The sequence below is a fragment of the Perissodus microlepis genome, chromosome 9 (genome assembly GCF_051167445.1).
Source record: "Perissodus microlepis isolate ML-2025 ecotype Zambia chromosome 9, ASM5116744v1, whole genome shotgun sequence".
Taxonomy (NCBI): domain Eukaryota; kingdom Metazoa; phylum Chordata; class Actinopteri; order Cichliformes; family Cichlidae; genus Perissodus; species Perissodus microlepis.
In genome coordinates, this window is record NC_140469.1 from 23,436,418 (window position 1) to 23,454,104 (window position 17,687).

Consider the following 17,687-nt stretch of genomic DNA (forward strand, 5'->3'; position numbering starts at 1 on the left):
TGCACTGTGAGCTGGACCTCAGGTGTTGCATGAGGGAGATGCACACAAACCATTTCCTTGCAGCTCTCCATCACAAGCCCCCTTGAATGATTATCTAATTAGGATTGACAGTCCATTACTCTAATGTGTTCTTGCTTTGCGTGGATAGAATTAATGCATTTTCAAGTCTTTGTTAGAGCATCACATTAACACTAGGAGTTGAATCTCATTGAGTGCCTTGTAAAAGCGCAGTTTTCACCCAGGAGTGGTTGTAAAACATTTAGAAAAACAACACGTTAAAGGCGAAGGTGTCTTTCCTGCACGCTGTGTGGCAGTAGGGTGGCTTTGTGCTGCACTTTTGCATTTCAAGCCTTCACTCTTTAGAGGGGCAGTCAGAGCTGCCTGTGCCGTTGGCTTGGCAAGGCCTCAGCATTCCTTGGAGCATCCGGCTTGTCATTCCAGTCCCTCAGTATGCTGCTCACGTCTGCAGCCCAGCATGAATGCAGGAGGGTCGCTCTGCTGCTCTTCATCAAAAGCCTTCCTAAGCAGGCCTTGTCTGTATATAGAAACACAATGCTTGTTTACATGGACTCCTATTGTTACACACAGACAGGACAGCTACAGCGCACTCTTAAAGAAATAAACCAAAGCATTTTTGTTGCTGCACATATCTGTGTTTTTCTAAGACATCAGTTTATTTAGTCTTCTGTATTTACTCATCTAAGATTTCCTTTTAAAAACAAAGTTGTGTATTTTTAAACTGAAGTAAACATGGAAAATTGAGAAGATAACCACAATTAGGTGTTTGTTTAGCTTGCAGTGACCCTAAAGCCTTGCCAGACGTGTTTCAGTAAACCATTAAGGCATGAGCGGAAAGAGAAAGTGAAAAATCCAGGGTTAGGCTTTTTATAAATATGACTCTTAAATGCCTCTCAGTGGGAAATTGTGAGATTCCTGCAAGCGACCTTCATCATCTCTCTTTGCCCGTGGTGTCACATTCCTCATGCTACCCCCTACCTACCCAGTTTATCCCCAAACCATGCTTATCCATCCTCATTTAAAGCAGGCCTCCAAGTATTTAACACGCACGTGGGGTCCTCGCTTTGGCAAATGGAAACCCCTTAGGGAGTAAGTGTCTGCACATTCTTTGCATGGCAGTATTATAGTTTATGAACTTTAATTTCTTTGTGTGAATTTAGCTCAAGTGCATGAGAGCAATTCCTGTTAAAACTCACTAGATGAAGAATAATGATTCTGGTCTTGAGAGCCTCTCTCCTGCTGAGCAGGAAGCCTCTTAGCTCCTCATACTAAATTCCTTTTTGCGTCTCAGAGGGCAGTGTTGATGATGCTGAAGGGTCCTAGATGTATGATATCAGGGACATCAGGGACCTCCCTGTGAGGCCTCTACAATAAGCACATAATGACTCATAAAATATTGATGTTGTGGGTTCTTAGACTGTAGTTACATACTTAAAGGCAATTTCTTCTTCTTATTATTATTACTATTATTACCAGTTGTAGCAATAGTAGTAGAAATTGCCTATTATGTGTTTCTATCCGAGGTCTGACATTGATTTGATGAACAGCAATCATTGTAATGCACCAATCTGAAAGTGTTTTTTGAAGCTGCCGCATGCTTGTGTTTGTTTGTGGATTTGATTTCTTTTTTGACGTGTTTGAACACTTCTCGCTATCGTGACAGACAGAGCAGCCTTTGATGGTCCTGTTTTAGAGCCAGTAAGAAGCTGAATAAGATGAAAGAAGCAAAGGTAAAAGCTTTTAAGCTGACTGAGAAATTGCTTCTCGACATGGAGCTAGATATTTGAATGATAAAAGCTGACTGTGTTCAAATGGTGGAGGAGACCGGCAGTTAATTACAGGGTTGGTTATGTGTGTCACCAGATACTCTCTGTTGAAGCAAGACGCTGAACACTATACTGGTGTGGACAACAGGACTCAACTTTATTGTAACGACTTCCTCTCAAATGCAGAGTTGTTGGGACTGTTTGTATCAGAAGCTTGTTTAAATGTTACACATGGGTGGAAAAAAAAGTCATTTAGCAAAAACTAGGCTTTAAAAATTATGTTAAATTCTAACTTTAGTTAGTTTCGTAATAAGCTGTAATGTTGAACATCTACACCAGTCTAGTTTTTTTGCTAATAACAGTCTCTCCATCAGGATGTCTGTGGAGTCTCAAAATGTAAGGTCTTATTAGTCTACAATTGAATATTACTGTTTGGATAAAAAAATATTTAAAATGCCACAGACCTTGCTATGACAATAAATACTGTACTGATAAATTAGATTTCTTGCATTTCTCAGTCTTTGTAAAGAACTGGTCTGGTAAACCATCTCCAATTGAGTTTTATAATGAACAGTTAGTCCCCAGTTAGTCTCTTCTCCCACAGATGTACTCCATCTGCAACTAAATGTCCTTTTACGTCCCAGTCACATAGGCCTAGAAACTGGTTAATGCAGTGGTTCCCAACCTTTTGAAGCCACGGCACATATTTCACATTAGAAAAATCACCAAACAAAAATGTCACAAAAAGCATATTGATAATTTTACCCACGCACCAGACAGCGGTACGTTTTTGAGCTTTTTTCTGACCACTACTCATGCTAGGGCCTTCGTCTGGGTGGGAATTTTCTCCAGGGCCCAGGCCAGATTGACTACTTTTTCATTTCAAATATTTATCTGTTGCTATTATGACCTGTGTCCTCTCATAAAAGCATGACTATTATGTAATTTCTTCTTCCTCTTCTTCTGTGTTAGTGGCAGTTGACAACCCATTTAATTAGAGCAGGTAGTTGTACTGCCCTCTAGTGGAAGACAATATAATTGTTTTGCCCGTTACTCTCGCCAATCGCGTAGAATACTAATCAGGTGGAACCAAATACTCTTCCATGGCACACTTGATCATTTCTCGCAGCACTCACAGCAATGTTTTCAACAGGGTCCAGGAACCATCCAGATTATACATTTTTCCCTAGCGACCAGGTTGTCACCAACCAGTCTGTAGGCTTGTGGGATTAAAACTGCTCTTATAAAAATAACAAACGATCTTCTTATGGCAGATGATTCTGGTCTCCTCTCCATCCTTATTCTCCTTGATCTGAGTGCAGCCTTTGACACCATATCTCATCCCATTCTTCTTAGCAGATTAGCTTCTATTGGTCTCTCTCATACTCCATTAGCCTGGTTTAAACCGCACTCAGTTCATTCAATTAAAACCCTTCACTTCTCAGCCTTCTCCTCTATCTACTGGGGTGCCCCAGGGATCTGTCCTCGGGCCCCTCCTTTTCATCATTTACCTTCTTCCACTCGGACACATTTTTCGCAAATATAACATTCAGTTCCACTGCTATGCCGATGACACCCAGCTTTACCTCTCTACCAAACCCGATTCTACTCTTCCTCCACCCTCCCTCACCCTCTGCTTAGCTGAACTCAATTCCTGGTTCTCCTCCAACTTCCTTAAACTCAACAGCAATAAATCAGAACTTCTCCTGGTCGGCACTAAACGATTGCTATCCAGAATTAACGATTTCTTTCTCACTATCAATAATTCGTTGGTCCCTATCTCTCCCTCTGTGAAAAGCTTGGGTGTCATTCTCAATAGCACATTATTCTTTAATTCACATATCAATAATGTCACACGTGCAGCATATTTTCAACTCCGTAAAATCAATCGCCTCCGCCCTTTCCTCACTCCTCATGCCACTGCCATTCTCGTCCATAATCTTGTTATCTCTCGAATTGATTACTGTAATTCACTATTATTTGGCCTTACACAAAAATCCATTAACAAGCTCCAACGTGTCCAGAACTCTGCTGCCCGTATTATTACTAGGACTTCCTCTACCCACCACATCTCCCCAATCCTGAAGCAGCTACACTGGCTCCCGGTTAAATTTCGCATCCATTTTAAAATAATCCTTTATACATTTAAGGCTATTCATTCTCTCTCTCCACCATACCTCTCTGATTTAGTACAGATGAACTTCCCATCCCGGTGCCTCAGATCTTCATCTTCTCTTTCTCTCTCTGTTCCTTCCGCTCGTCTGATTACAATGGGGGCAGGGCTTTTAGTTGCTCTGCCCCTCGACTTTGGAATTCCTTACCCCCTGACCTCAGAAATATTAGTTCATTCCCTCTTTTTAAGCCCACCCTCAAAACTCATCTGTTTAAAATCGCTTATGTTTAAACCTCTGTATGCTCTTAACTTTTATCTGTTATTCTTATTATTGTGTATATTTCCAGTTTTTGTGTTTTTATTTGTTGTACATTGTCCTTGGGTGCTTTGAAAGGCGCTATTTTTAAATAAAATGTATTATTATTGTTATTATTATTGAGGCCTTATGCTCTGTAACCTCAGTTAATTTGGCTTGCAGTGGATCTCCAGAGCAGAAAAAAGAATAAAGACAATCATTGTCATCTGCACCGTAGTTGGGTCTTCAAGACTATTAGAGATTCAAGCAGCTCGATTATATCAGTGTTGTATTTGGGACCTGGTAAGCGACTGACGCCACATTCCAGATATCTTGGAACTTGGATGCCGGAACTTGGTAGTGACATCACACCTGAGTTAGTGCTTTCCAGAAGAAGAAAGGATAAACAGGATTTGTAGTAGTTCTTAGCAAGTTCACTAGCAATTAATCAGTGAGTCGAATAACAGTAGCATACCTATTAAAAGTTTTACATTTTTACTACTGTTTTTAGTTTTAGTGCCTGGTTTATTTTTAAAGTAACCCTTTAAAATAAAGTAGAGGGCATTGTCCACTGTTTAAGTCAGTCGTGGATGGCTTGGCTTTCTTTGACAAAACAAAATACTTAAAATGCTGAAATGAGTCACTAAATGACATCTATTGTCAAAGCCTATATTTTAGCTTTTGATCCTACAAAATAATACACAGTCTTTTCCAGAAGGAGATGTTTCCTCAATTTCCTAATAATCTGTTATTTGCTGTATGTCATAAAATAGCATGCAGGCAGAGAACTAAGAAGGATGAGTGCAATAAAAGACTTTGGCATGTGTTTGAGCTTCTAAACATTTGGCTTTGGAATTATTACTCACTGATGTGTTCAAATTGTGGATGTTGCTATGTGACAACCACTGATCACTATCATAGCAAACGACATACGCTCAAAAACACTCATAGCATCATCGAAAAACCATGTGAAACCCAGACAGATAATCCGTCCCATGTGCTTGGTTGTTTTAATGTTTCGAGAAAAAAAAGATAGAATGAAAAAAAAGTTGCATTCAGCTCGAGTCAGGTCTGCGAGGTTCACTGCGGCCTCCCCATCGCGCTGCACTGGAGTTTATTTGCTTGATTCCGGGCCAGGGCGTGTGATGAGTCTATTGGTGTTTAGTGGAGGAGGGAGGGGGGGAGTTGACCGCATGTCGACTAGCTGGGTGTTGCCGCTGGAAACACTTCAAACTTCTAGAAAGCAGAAACATACGCTGATGTAGATTTAGAGATACGTAAACCCTGACGTACAGAGACATAAAAACAACATGGATATTCCTTACTGTGCCTGTCTCAAATGTGGATGTGTTTATTTCCCTTCACAGCGGTTGTGTACATACCAAGTGGCAGTTATCCCAAATCGTCCTCTCTATCTCACTTCCTCTCTTCTTCCCTCCCTCTTCTGCCTGTCTCTCCCTTTCCTGTATGTCTTTTCTCTTCAGTTGTGTGTTTTAGCGAGCTGTTGAAGGGTGAAATCTGAATGAGGCGTAGTGTGCAATGCTTATGAAACTGCACAGCGAGAGAAGCAACACAAAAATTTCTCCATCTGTTCAAATATTTGTTTTTCATTCAATGTGAAACTCTTTTCTCTGCAGCTTTATTTTCTCTGCAGCTTTATTTTCTCTGCAGCTTTATTTTAAAAGTCAAATTTCAGATTGTTCCCATAAATTCTGCAGAGGGAATGTAATGCAGCACAAGCAAACAGAATTCCCCTGTATTCTCCAGTGGGCTTTTTGATGCCCCACCTTTTTTAACAAAGCTACATCCAAAGTTTAATCTTTTCTCCCCCTTTTTGCTTCTCATACTGCCTTTCTTTTGATTGCTCTTTCCCTTTCTCCCCCTCTGTCTTTCCCTTTCTTTCTCTGTTTTCTCAATTCCCATAGTGACTTCTTTCCTCTGCAACTCTAGTTTCTTACAAATAGTTTTCCTGTCATGTCCTTCTTTCACCTCATTGAGCTCTCAATCAGTGTTTTTCTGCACCGACTCCACAGGCATGTATGAGTAATGGTAAATCTAACATATTATCGGTATTATTTAGCTCATACACCCACTCAAACTGAAAATGTGACATTAATTATCAGGACGATTCTTAATTGTCGAACATGAATGGTTGCCTGTCTGTGTGTGTTAGCCCTGTGACAGGCTGGTGAGCTGTCCAGGGTGTACCTCACCTCTTGCACCGGGGTAGGGCTCCAGCCCCTCGCAACCCTGAACTGGATAACCAGAAGAGATTGGATCGATGGTTGAAAATATTAGATATTTTGAGTATAAAAGCTGGGAAATTTAATAGGAAAAAAGGTTCTAAAAACAAGATTTTCTTGTAATTTGCCCTTTTGTCTCAAGAATTTGTTTTTACCTTTCAGAAATGTTCCTAATTTTTTAATACAAATTTAAATGTAATGTAAGTCTTTATTCTTAAAAATGTTGTTTGTTGGCCAGCCACAAATTTCTTTTTTATCCATCATAATATGTTATTGAAGACTCCCATGGAGAGCCTCTGTAAACTGAAATGCAAAGCTTTGTAATTGTATCTAGCTAGTTCACAGTGCTAATGCAATAACCATTAGTCTGCCTGTGTGGACTTATGCTGTTTGGTTGTTTTCTTAGCTGTGAAAATACATGTACTGAAGTATCACCCCACCCCCAACGCCAACTCCCCCAACTGATTTATCAGGTCCAGGTCCAATATAAACAGCCTGGTTTCACTTGTGATGATAGAGCAATGCAGACCCACCAGTGCTCAATTATAAATGCAAACAACGAACACCACGTACTGCATTATGTCAGCTCTGCAACGATTCAACATACTACTGTAAATAGATCTTTGCTGTGACTGTCTAGCTTTCTGTTGCAACAGAGAACACACAGAGCAATTGGTCTACAGGCTAATCATTTCTACCTGGCAAACATCACTTTTCCTGAAACAACAATTGTCGGTTGCAGATATTGTGAGTGAGGGAAGTTACAAATGTTCCTGGCTGACTGGTTCTAAAGTCAGGATTTTGTAAAAATAACTCTTAAATATGCACTTGATGGCTGCTTAAGCCTATTTAGGACTTCTGGTTGAATCTATGTAGAGCCTGCTACATTGCGTACGCACGTGGCTAAGGTCCTTGCTTGTGGGAGGTCCTTAGCTTTGTGCGCGGTATGTCAAGCATTCCTCTGCAACTTTGCCATTGCAACTTAAGTTGGCAATGAGGTTTGGCTCATCAGGTTGATCCTCTCTCTTTCAGTCAGCTTGAAAAGTGGCAGCAGAAGGAGAGCTAGCCGGAAATGCACCAGTGCAACTAGACTGGCCAATCACAGTTGTTGTTGGCTGAAGTGACATGAGATTATGCTACATTCATATCAGGTTATGGCATAAGTTGTGATGTAGGAAAGATTAGATTTAATGATTTATGTAAATTTAATGCATAAATATAAATCCCCCATTACTTACATCGTTGTGCGTAAAAAGTGATGCAAACATTAAACAACCCAGGCAAAATCATCTGACCAGATGGCTCTGAGTCAAATGAAACCCCCCTTAAAAACATCAGTACATTGGTTGCCTAACAAACAGAATTAAATAAGATACTTTAACAGCTGAATTTTACAAACTACTAACTATTTCACACTGGTAACTACAGCCAAACTCACCTCAAGAGGTAATAAAGTATATGAAAATGTCACATTTCAACCCACATGACAAGTAAATCAGTAGTTTTGATGTCACGGTGCTCCATGAGTAACACCTGCCCTTTGTACAAAATGTGCACGGTGTGATCAGTTTGCTTGGCATGTGTTTGAAAGGAGCACGACACTGAGCAGAAATTTCAAAACTGAAGCTGTTTTGAAATTCATTCTAAGTGGATGAATTTCAAAACAGCTTCAGTTATTATAAAGCTGTGATGGTAAGATAAAATTAACTACACCTAAAAAGTATTATTAAACTGAATGACTCAAGCATAGATTACACCGTAATCCACCTATAAAATTGCACGTTCATGTAAAAAGAACAATTAACAGCCAACGCGAATAGCACGTTTCTTGGGCTTTGCCACTCCTTCGATATTTGATTTGGTATTTCGGTTACGAAAAGGCAACGAAAGCAACAATTCACACTACAGACCCATGAACACAGCTTCAACATGTGTGAAGTAATTAGAAGCTCGACAGGCCTGGTTACTGTTGTTGAGTTGCAAGTGGAAAATCAGTGTTAAGGGGACAGGTTTAGCTCATTTTCCAAGAGACCGGAGACAACATTTTAGACTAAAATCACCCCATGTGTCTCCAGATGTTTGTCACTTGTTCCCTCACTTGAACTTGAACTCCCCTGGTGGATAGTTTGGCTTGTTTCACAGAAAGAAAACAAAATACTGATTTTTTTTTTCTTTTTGCTGTGCATGTCAGTGTAATGTCAATACATATCCGCTTTCCCCTCAGTGGATTGTGGTATGTGTGATTCTTAAAAAAAAGTGATTGAAAGTACTCCACCACCTTCCTGCCCTGGTGAGAAAAAACACCAGACATGTTTGTGTGTAAATCTGATGTGATGAGTGGACATATGCACACAGTACTGTTAGGCATGTGTTTCTACCTCGGCATGTGTCCCAGGTTAGGAATGCTGGAGTCCTGGAAGTAACTTACATTCTAATGATCCCGGAACTGCAGGAATCCAGCCCTGCTGGGTGTTACACATACATATTAGGTTACATTTCTTACTACATATTGTGTTGATGATATCATTACTTGGATTGTGAATAATAGTAGTATTGTATGTGGTGGCCAAATTTACCAGGAATTTGTATTTGAGGTATTTTAGAATCTGTTTGACGAAAACATGGTACTTCAGGGCGCATAAATGCTCTGTTTTTCTTGCTCAACCAATAGCATGTGGTCAGTCTTCATTATTCATATGTTGAAGAGGTGCAGTTTCTTTATTACAAATTAGATTTCCAGTGAAATGAACAGTAGAGAATGTTATTACTTTTATATATAGTAAATACAGTAGGTCCCTTTTGAGATGTCTATATTTTAGGTTTTGATTAATATTTCTGTGAAAACTTTCCCTTTTAGGTTTACAAAAGCAAATCAGTCTTTATATTGTTTGTTTGTCTTATATTAATTTTAATCAATTCATTGTCGTCTCATATCCTCAGCATTTGACCAGGCAATCAAACTAAAGCAATGTGTAATCATTATTATAATTATTATTTTGTTTTCTCTTTGACTGTGCTGAGATCATTCCTCGTGAAACTCAGCGTCACCTTAGCAGACTACATGAGGAGAAGTACTGGGCCACCTACACATTACATCTACAGGAGCTGCTCAGGCTTGGAAACCCAAACCATGAAGCTCCCTGCCCACAGTTTTTGTGCTGATGTTAATGCTTAAGGACGTTTGGAGCTCTTCAGTTATTCAGTCAGCATAATGTTGTCGACTTTTACGCACTTGTTGCCTCGACGCTCGGTGAGCCTGCTTTGTAACTTTTAACTTCGTGCTTGAATTGTTGCGGCTTATAAACACTTCCACTTTGTCAGCAATGTCACCTACAGTATCGACAGGAAAAAACATCAAAAACTGACTTGTTGTAACAGTAACAGCCTGTTGCAGTTCTAATTTGACTGAGCTCTTTGGAACAACCCGTTTCACACATGTTTGTGGAAGCAGGCTGCAAGGCTATGTGCTTGACTTTGTAGGCCTGTATCAATGGGACTAAAAACACCCGAATATAAAGGTTAAGAGGTGTGGCCGACACTTTTTGTCCATGTAGTGTATCGTTGGTGTGTCAGCCAGTTCACTTTGAAGATCTCCTTTGTCAGAAATAACAGCAAAACAAGAGAGTTTCGTGTTGAATCGCTTGGATCAACTTGAAGAGAGAAACTCCCTTCGCCAACTAGTGTCTTGGCAAAATTGCATAAAAGTTCAGGCGTATGGATACAAGTGTAAATACTTGCAACAGCGTCAGACACTTGCATTTGCTCTACATGGATTAAAGGCAGAAGTAGAAATTGATCTTGAGACATCATCATTGATGACAACAACTCTAACTCTGTGTAACTGGAATTAGAAGCTGACCAATCACAGCTTGTTTGTTCCTGACAAGCCACAACTTCAGTCAACATTCGAAATCTTAACAGTTTTCACCACTGGCCTCAAAAATACAGCAACACTGTGGCCTGTGTAGAGGTGCCACAAACACAGCTGACTCCCTCCTGAGTTAACTCGAATGGTGATGACAGGGGTTTCAAGACGTATTGACATGCCCTGCTCCAGTGTGTGTTTATGTTACTGTCAGAAAGCTGTGTGGCTGTTAACAAAATCCAGTGTTTAGTGAAATAAGACTGGCCCGTCTGATGTCGGCAGCTACAAGTCGCTGCATCATTGTTGATGCAGTTTGTAAGGATGTGGGTTTGTTCAGTATTTCAGAGAGGTCGGGGCTCGGGTACACAGGTGTTTCAGCAGAGTTTAGGCTTTCACAGTAGAGTTGTGTTTGGACTGGCTTGTGTGAACTGTGTATGTTGTTTCTTTATGGAAACTGAAGAAGGAAGGGCAGGATTACAGTATTTATTTTCATGATCTTCTGCCTTGAAGCAATTCAGTTTCTTTGAGCGCATGTTTGGCCTTAAAACAAGCTCTGCTTTTCGAGGAAGTTAGAGTTTATGGATTTATGTGCAGTGTACTTGTGCTTTGACCTTCCTGCACTATGGGGGGACTGCCTTGTGTCAGGGTCAGGCACTTCCCATTTTGATATTTCCCCAATGGAGCGGACCTGTCATAGATAACCATCTAAACTCCGGCACAGACCTTCTTATTAGTATTTGAAATGCTTACAAATGCGCGAGTGACACAAGTGGTAGAGAACAGCGAGATGGACAGAGAGGCATTACGCCAGGGTTAATCCAGGGAGTGGGCAGCGGGCCCAGCCCTCTGTAGAATAACATTATCTAACCCAAAACAACGGGGGAGCGGGGAGCTGGCCCACGCAACCAGGCCCAGCTGTGCAGCCAGGGACCTGAGCCAGACACAAGCTTGTTGAAGTCAGGAAGCAGTGCTGAAGCCTTTGACTTTAAAATTCTAGATTGGACCATAAATACAAAGGAAGAAATACAGATAAATACTGCTGCATATGTGCAAGCCGTAATACAGACGTAATGAATACAAAGCATCTAGCTGGAGCTAATTTGCAGCATCCATTAAGCATTTAAATCTAGGTTCAAAAAGTCAAGTGAATTACCTGATAAAACTGATTCAAACTGAAAACAACAGAAAAAACAGACTGAACGCATGTCTATGCATGTATGTCTGCTTTCCTCTTCTCTCTGACTTTGTTTCAGTTATGGAGGAAATGAACAAAAATGCATGGTATTTGGTATTTGGAGACTATTTGAACAGTGCCAAAAGGCCTCGATAAGAAGCTGTCTCGGGTTTGAATGGATTAAGATGTGTCAACATTGCGTTTCAGTTTTACATTTGTGGAACCAAAAGTACATCTGAAAGAATTGCTTCTCTAATCAAGTCAAAATAATAATATGTTAGTAATGGATTAGTCATTTAAGGACCTTTTTTCAAGCAAATGAGCTCATCCCATTCGATGTTTTCCCTTGCCTTTACATGGATAAACAGAATACCTGAAGTCATTTTTAAAGGCATTTCTTCTAATGGCTGCTTGAGGCTGGCTCCACCACGGAGTCAACTGTAAAATTCTCATTTTTAAAGATAAAATAAACATGTTTATTGCCTGTTATAGATCTTTTGTCTATAAGTAGTATTTTTCTTTTTAGCAGGTCAACCATTTCAGTTATACAGTATCTTAAAGCGGCTGCTTTAGGATTCAGACTGATTTGATATCTCACTCAATTATAGTTTAATCCAACCACCTATCTAGGATTATATCTAAGATTGTAGAAACCATATTCTATAAGTTAATAGGTGATAATATGGCTTCTAATCCCATCTTTTATATACAGTCTGTGGTTTATATACTCTATATGTACTGGGCCACACCTATTAAATGTTTTCAGTCCATTTGGTGCATAAAATGAAAGCAGTCTGCCTTTACAAACCTTTGTGAACCAGTGGGCAATGTTGCATCAAGTATGTTAGTGAGTTTTTTTCCCTCTTAGATATTTCACAATCAGCTGTTAGTGGTATTATTGCAATCTGGAAGTATTAAGAAACCATAGCAACTCAGCTATGAAGTGCCAGGCCAGGTAAAGTTAAAGAGCGAGGTCACCAAGTGCAAAGGCCTAGTGTGTAAAAACTGCCAATGCTCTGCTGACTCAGTAACTCCTCTGACATTACCAGCAGCACAAAACTGAACGCCAGGAGCTTCTTGGCATGGGTGTCCATAGTAGAGCAGATCATGGGTAGGTGGTAGAGTGTAGGTGGCTCAGTACCTTTGACATTATAGTGTATATACCTATGCTGGCACCTTACAGGTTGCACATGCCTTCTTTGCCACAGTTTGCTTTAGTCATATGCCTTTTTACTGTGACGTAAAAGGGTGACGCGAGCTGGTTCATAAGTGTCATTTGTGAAAGATTTTCCCGCCAAAAATCACTGCTGTTATTCAGCTGTCCATCTGTGTTTCAGATGAGCTGAAATCATTTTGAGGCGGACTGATGTATTTCATTAATCCACATAATAGTTTCTGCTTTAAGACAGTTGGGAGCATTAAATCTATCCAAAGCTTTCCATATTTAATCCCGTTCATCCAGCTGCAGTGCATGGAAACTTCCACAATCCAATTTCTGCTGCAGAGCTGGAGCCTGCTGAGGTTGGCTAATAGCAGAGGGGGAACCTGCTTAGTACACACACTGAGAGGGGGGAGGGAGGGGAGAGTGTTTGTTGACATCTGTAGCTACAGCATGGGTCAGTCACGTCCTTAAATGTGCCTGTAACATCACGCCCTAATGCATCAGTGCAGCTTTCATCGCTTGTTTTGGAGTGCTGAAGAGCCACAATGTCAGCATGCCAAGGTTTTGGTAATTGTTTAGTCACCGGGTAATTCAATGACATCATATCAGCATGAAGAGTGAAAAGCTGCTCTTAACAGTTTTACGCTATACCTGGGTGATGAGTCATTTTACAGCCTCTGCTGCCCTCTGCTGGATCAGAAACAACCCTGCAGCTGCTCTCAGTCAAACTCTGAAGTGCATTTAATGTTGACATCAGAGTAACAAACTGACTTTTGTATACCTAAAGCTTGAATATGAAATCTGTGACATTATAGCTTCCTGAACTAACATGGTTGAGATAATGGTATTGTCATTGTGAGGATTAAATAAACCAGAACATACAAGGGACAACATTTATCAGCAGATGCTGTTCCTTTTAGTAAATATTATCTGACATCCTAGTTGGTCAAACCTCCAGTATAATGAATGTTAATTTCCTGCAGTAACACATTCAGCCACAGGAGGGAGGCAGTGGTATAAACATTGAACATGCTGGCTTGCAGGGAAAGAGGACGACTAAGGTGACACACTTGCATTACAACGGGCTCTTCTGGCAACATTTCTGTGGTTCCTCCCAGCAGGAATTCGACATTAAATGCATGCAGTCTGGATGTAGTCATGATTTTAGGAAAAAAGGGACACAGTGTTACAAGTTGGATCCCAGACCAACATGTGTAAACTCAGTGAATGTTTCCTCACCTTTGAAGTTTTTCTTTAGCAACATCTGCTCCAGTCCAGCTGTTCAGAGCTCTAAAACACACCGACTGTCAGAGTAACCTCTGGCTAGTGAATGCATGTGTGAACTCAATGCAGGGCACGGTCGTCAGCGTTCCCTGAGGGAAGAACAGTGGGGATGCTCTGATGTTGCACTTCCTCAAAGCCCGTGGGCTCTCAAAGGCAGCCGATGTTAACTGAGATTGTGGCTTAATGGGCTCAGTTAAAGACAGTTATTATCTTCATTACACACAAGGATAACTGCTGGCTATACCTTTAGATAGATGCTGTCTGAATATGTTTGAAATATGATAGTATTGATCCTTAATCAGCTACGTTTTCTCCACTAGCCTGCCTGACTGTACGTCACATGGCATGCTGTGCTAGCTTTCCCTCTGCCATATGAAAGTGACCTCCTTTGTGGCTTGTTCGCGTGCAGCCATGTCAGCATCCTGTGACCTCCCCTCGCTGTCCTTAGCCAGTGAAAGGTTGTGAACTGATGCACAGTGTTTGGATGTTATGATGATGACATATTTTGAGATGTGAAATAATATATTTTTCTGTGTGGTTCTGCTAAAGAAGTCGGCGTGTGTTAGTTTGAAAATGCAACACTGATCAGAACTGAAAATAAGGCGTCATTCAGTGTTAGCTAATGTAATAAAATTAACCCATTTGGCTATTTTCTGAGCAGATATCAAACATTTTAGCTTGTAATCTGTTTTTCATTGTTTTAATTTAATTTAATTCAATGCATTTCCTTTTGTTTTTTGAATTGCTGATAAGAAAAACAACAAAAGATCTGACCTTGGACTTTAAGGACAGTTGAAACCGTCGGTGACAGTGCATATGACAATGAAAAGTTTTTCTCATTCACCAAACAGCTGACTAACTGTTAGCTGCAGCATGTCAGCGTTTAGTAAGATAGTGAAAAACACCCAAAATATAACATCTGGTGACAGCAGGCAACTTGATTATATATTAACAGCACTTATTTTGTTGCATTTTGACTTTTAAAGTAAAGAAAGAGCAAAATAAATCTCTGCTGCTTTAAACTGACTGAAAACCCAGGTGTTTCCTTTGGACAAGAGGAAAAATGAAAATGGCTGAACATTTTTTCCAAATATTTAGTTCTGATGGAAGTGATTTTTATCACTACTGAACCTTCCAACTTTATTCATTGGATTCTTTTTATATTTTTGTAAGCTGTTTTTCCTGAGTAAAGTTATCTTTACTAAATAGGTATTCTCACAAATAACAGGAGAATGCACAGACTATCCTTTGCCCTAACTATACTCTAACTAACTATAAACTTTTGAATTTTCAGTCCCATAGCAGCGAGCACCCAGTCATGTAGTCTGCCTTTACAAACATTCATGAAAGAATGGGTTTCTCCAAAGAGCTCATTGAATTTGAGCGTGGTGCTGTAACAGGATGCCACCATTGCAACAAGTCAGTTCTTGAAATGTATTCTTCGCTAGCTTTTCATTCATCAACTGTAAGTGGTATTATTGCAAAGGGGAAGTGTTTAGGAACCACAGCAACTCAGCCATGAAGTGGCAGACCGCATAAAGTTGCAGAGCGGGAATCGCAGAGTGTTAAAAGTGTGTAAAAGCTGCTAAATGAATAACTGTAGCGCTCCAAACCTCCTCTGGCATTGACATCAGCACAAAAACGGTTCACCAGAACCTTTGTAGTATCAGTTTCCCAAGCTTAGCAGCTCCCAGTACAGGTGGCCCAGTACATTTATCCATAAAGTGTATGTGTAGCAGTCATACTCATGTGCACAATCACCTTCAAAAAATAACTCTTTGAGACTGGAAAAAATACTCTGCAAGTCATCATCTATCAACAGTCTAAAATTTATAGATTCTCCTTTTTCTATACTTTCCTTGGACTTCGTGTTTTTGCTACAAACTGTCTGCATTTACATCATTTCAGGGCTTCAAAGGGGAAATATGCAATAATCAGCATCATCAGCAGAATAGTGAAGCTGTTAAATTCTCCCACTGCAATTTGGCCTAGTTATGACTCCACTGCTGCTTCTTTTCCTAACTGTGTGACCAATCGCCATTCTGCATGTGTGCTCACTCTCTCTCTCACTCTCTGGTTGCCAGGGAGACAGAGGAATCGTCTGGAGCCAATGGACACGATTTTCGTCAAGCAAGTGAAGGAGGGAGGTCCCGCCCACGGAGCTGGACTCTGTACAGGTACACACAAACACACACACACACACACAGTCACATTAACACACACACAGTGTAATAACCGGCAGATATGATTAACTCTGCCTGTCTCATATCTGACCTCAAAGTGCTTTTCTATGCCAAGATTTCTTCATGTCTGTACTGTAGGTAACTCACTTCCTTGTAAACTGCCAGGCAAAACAGATATGAGGTTACAAAATAACAGATGGCTCCTTCGTGGGGGGTTGAGCAAAGTGTAATATGCACGCTGTTATTCTGACCTCTCCTTAAATTTGTCTTTGTACATCTCCCACTTTTTTTCTTGTCTTATCAAAACAAGAATCAGTTTTTTAATTTTAATCAGCGAACATAAAAATATCCCCTTTTTGGTGAAAGCATGGATCAGCTCCTGCTCTTTACAGTTTCCCTGGAATTTAGGTGATGGCTTACTGCTGCCAGAATTACTGCCAGGTTAGCACGTTGTTTTACAGGAAATGTAAAGCGGTCCAGACAAGCCGTCTAAAGCTGCCTGCCTTTATCTGTTCGCTCTCCTCCTGGGACAAGCGAGTGGTATTTTCCCACAATTATTTAGTTTCACTCCTAAACTCACCTCCCCTCTCTTCCTGTATGATGGCCATCTTCAGAAAACTTGGAGATAGGTCCTAACATGGGGTCTTTACATACATAAACATGCGCTGGTATTACGATTCTCCTTTTGATCTGAACACAAATGTGTGTTTGTGCTGGAAGGAGTCACTCCATCGTGGTTTCCTCGGTCAATAATCACGTTGACTGTGATTTCAGATCATTTTTCAGAGCACAAACACGTGCTGCTCTTTCATTTATTCTTTTTCTTTTCTGCCCAGGGGATCGGATAGTGAAGGTGAATGGAGAGAGCATCATTGGGAAAACATACTCTCAAGTCATAGCCTTGATCCAGAACAGGTAAGATTGCACGTTTCAGTTAATGATTCATTTTGAGGGAAAACAAAAAGCCTGAATGACTCACAAGATCTAATCCTTTCATAAATGTTTGTGGCTTATTGATGGGAAAGGAGTTAGAGATGTTGGGAAACATGTTCATTTTTAGCAGAGTTTCCTTCTCAGAGAAAGCTCACATGCTTTCACATCCACGTGTTACATTTAGCTGTGAAAAGATGTACAGAGACGTGACAAAAGAATACCAGCATAAATCAAAGTCTGACTCTTTTATCCTCTTTGGTGCACTTTGATTGGGGCACTGTGGTGTGGACCAAATAACAGTCTTTTTCATGATCTCCATTTATGATGAAAACGTGATCTGACCCCAGTCTGGCCCACCTAGTCTAAGTGAAATGTTTCCTGTCGTCATGCACCGAGGTGCGTGTGCACAAAAGGATCCAGAAGCAGACTCAAGTGCTAGCAGGAAAGGACACTTTATTGTAAATAACAAAAGGTGGCCCGGGAAAACCAGAGGAGCAAATAAGGAACTAAAAAACCCGGGGAAACAAATGACACGGGGAAGCCGGAATCGGGGCCGTGGGAGGATGCAACAGAAAGGGGAGAAGATTACTAGTGAGCCGGGAAGCTGAGGAGCACAACAAGACAAGGTTAGAGTAGCGGGCTTACAATCGG

At 40.6% G+C, this 17,687-nt stretch overlaps 1 protein-coding gene across 5 annotated transcripts in view; it reads left to right on the plus strand.

Moving 5' to 3' along the window:
• The window catches only part of arhgap21a (Rho GTPase activating protein 21a), a 103,574-nt gene that overhangs the window by 56,291 nt on the left and 29,596 nt on the right, over positions 1–17,687 (plus strand). For all 5 annotated transcript variants that reach the window (XM_084939723.1, XM_084939722.1, XM_084939721.1 and 2 more), the window contains 2 exons: positions 16,005–16,097; positions 16,940–17,018. In XM_084939723.1, the coding sequence (XP_084795849.1) occupies positions 16,005–16,097; positions 16,940–17,018 (172 nt within the window). The remainder of the gene's footprint in view (positions 1–16,004; positions 16,098–16,939; positions 17,019–17,687) is intronic.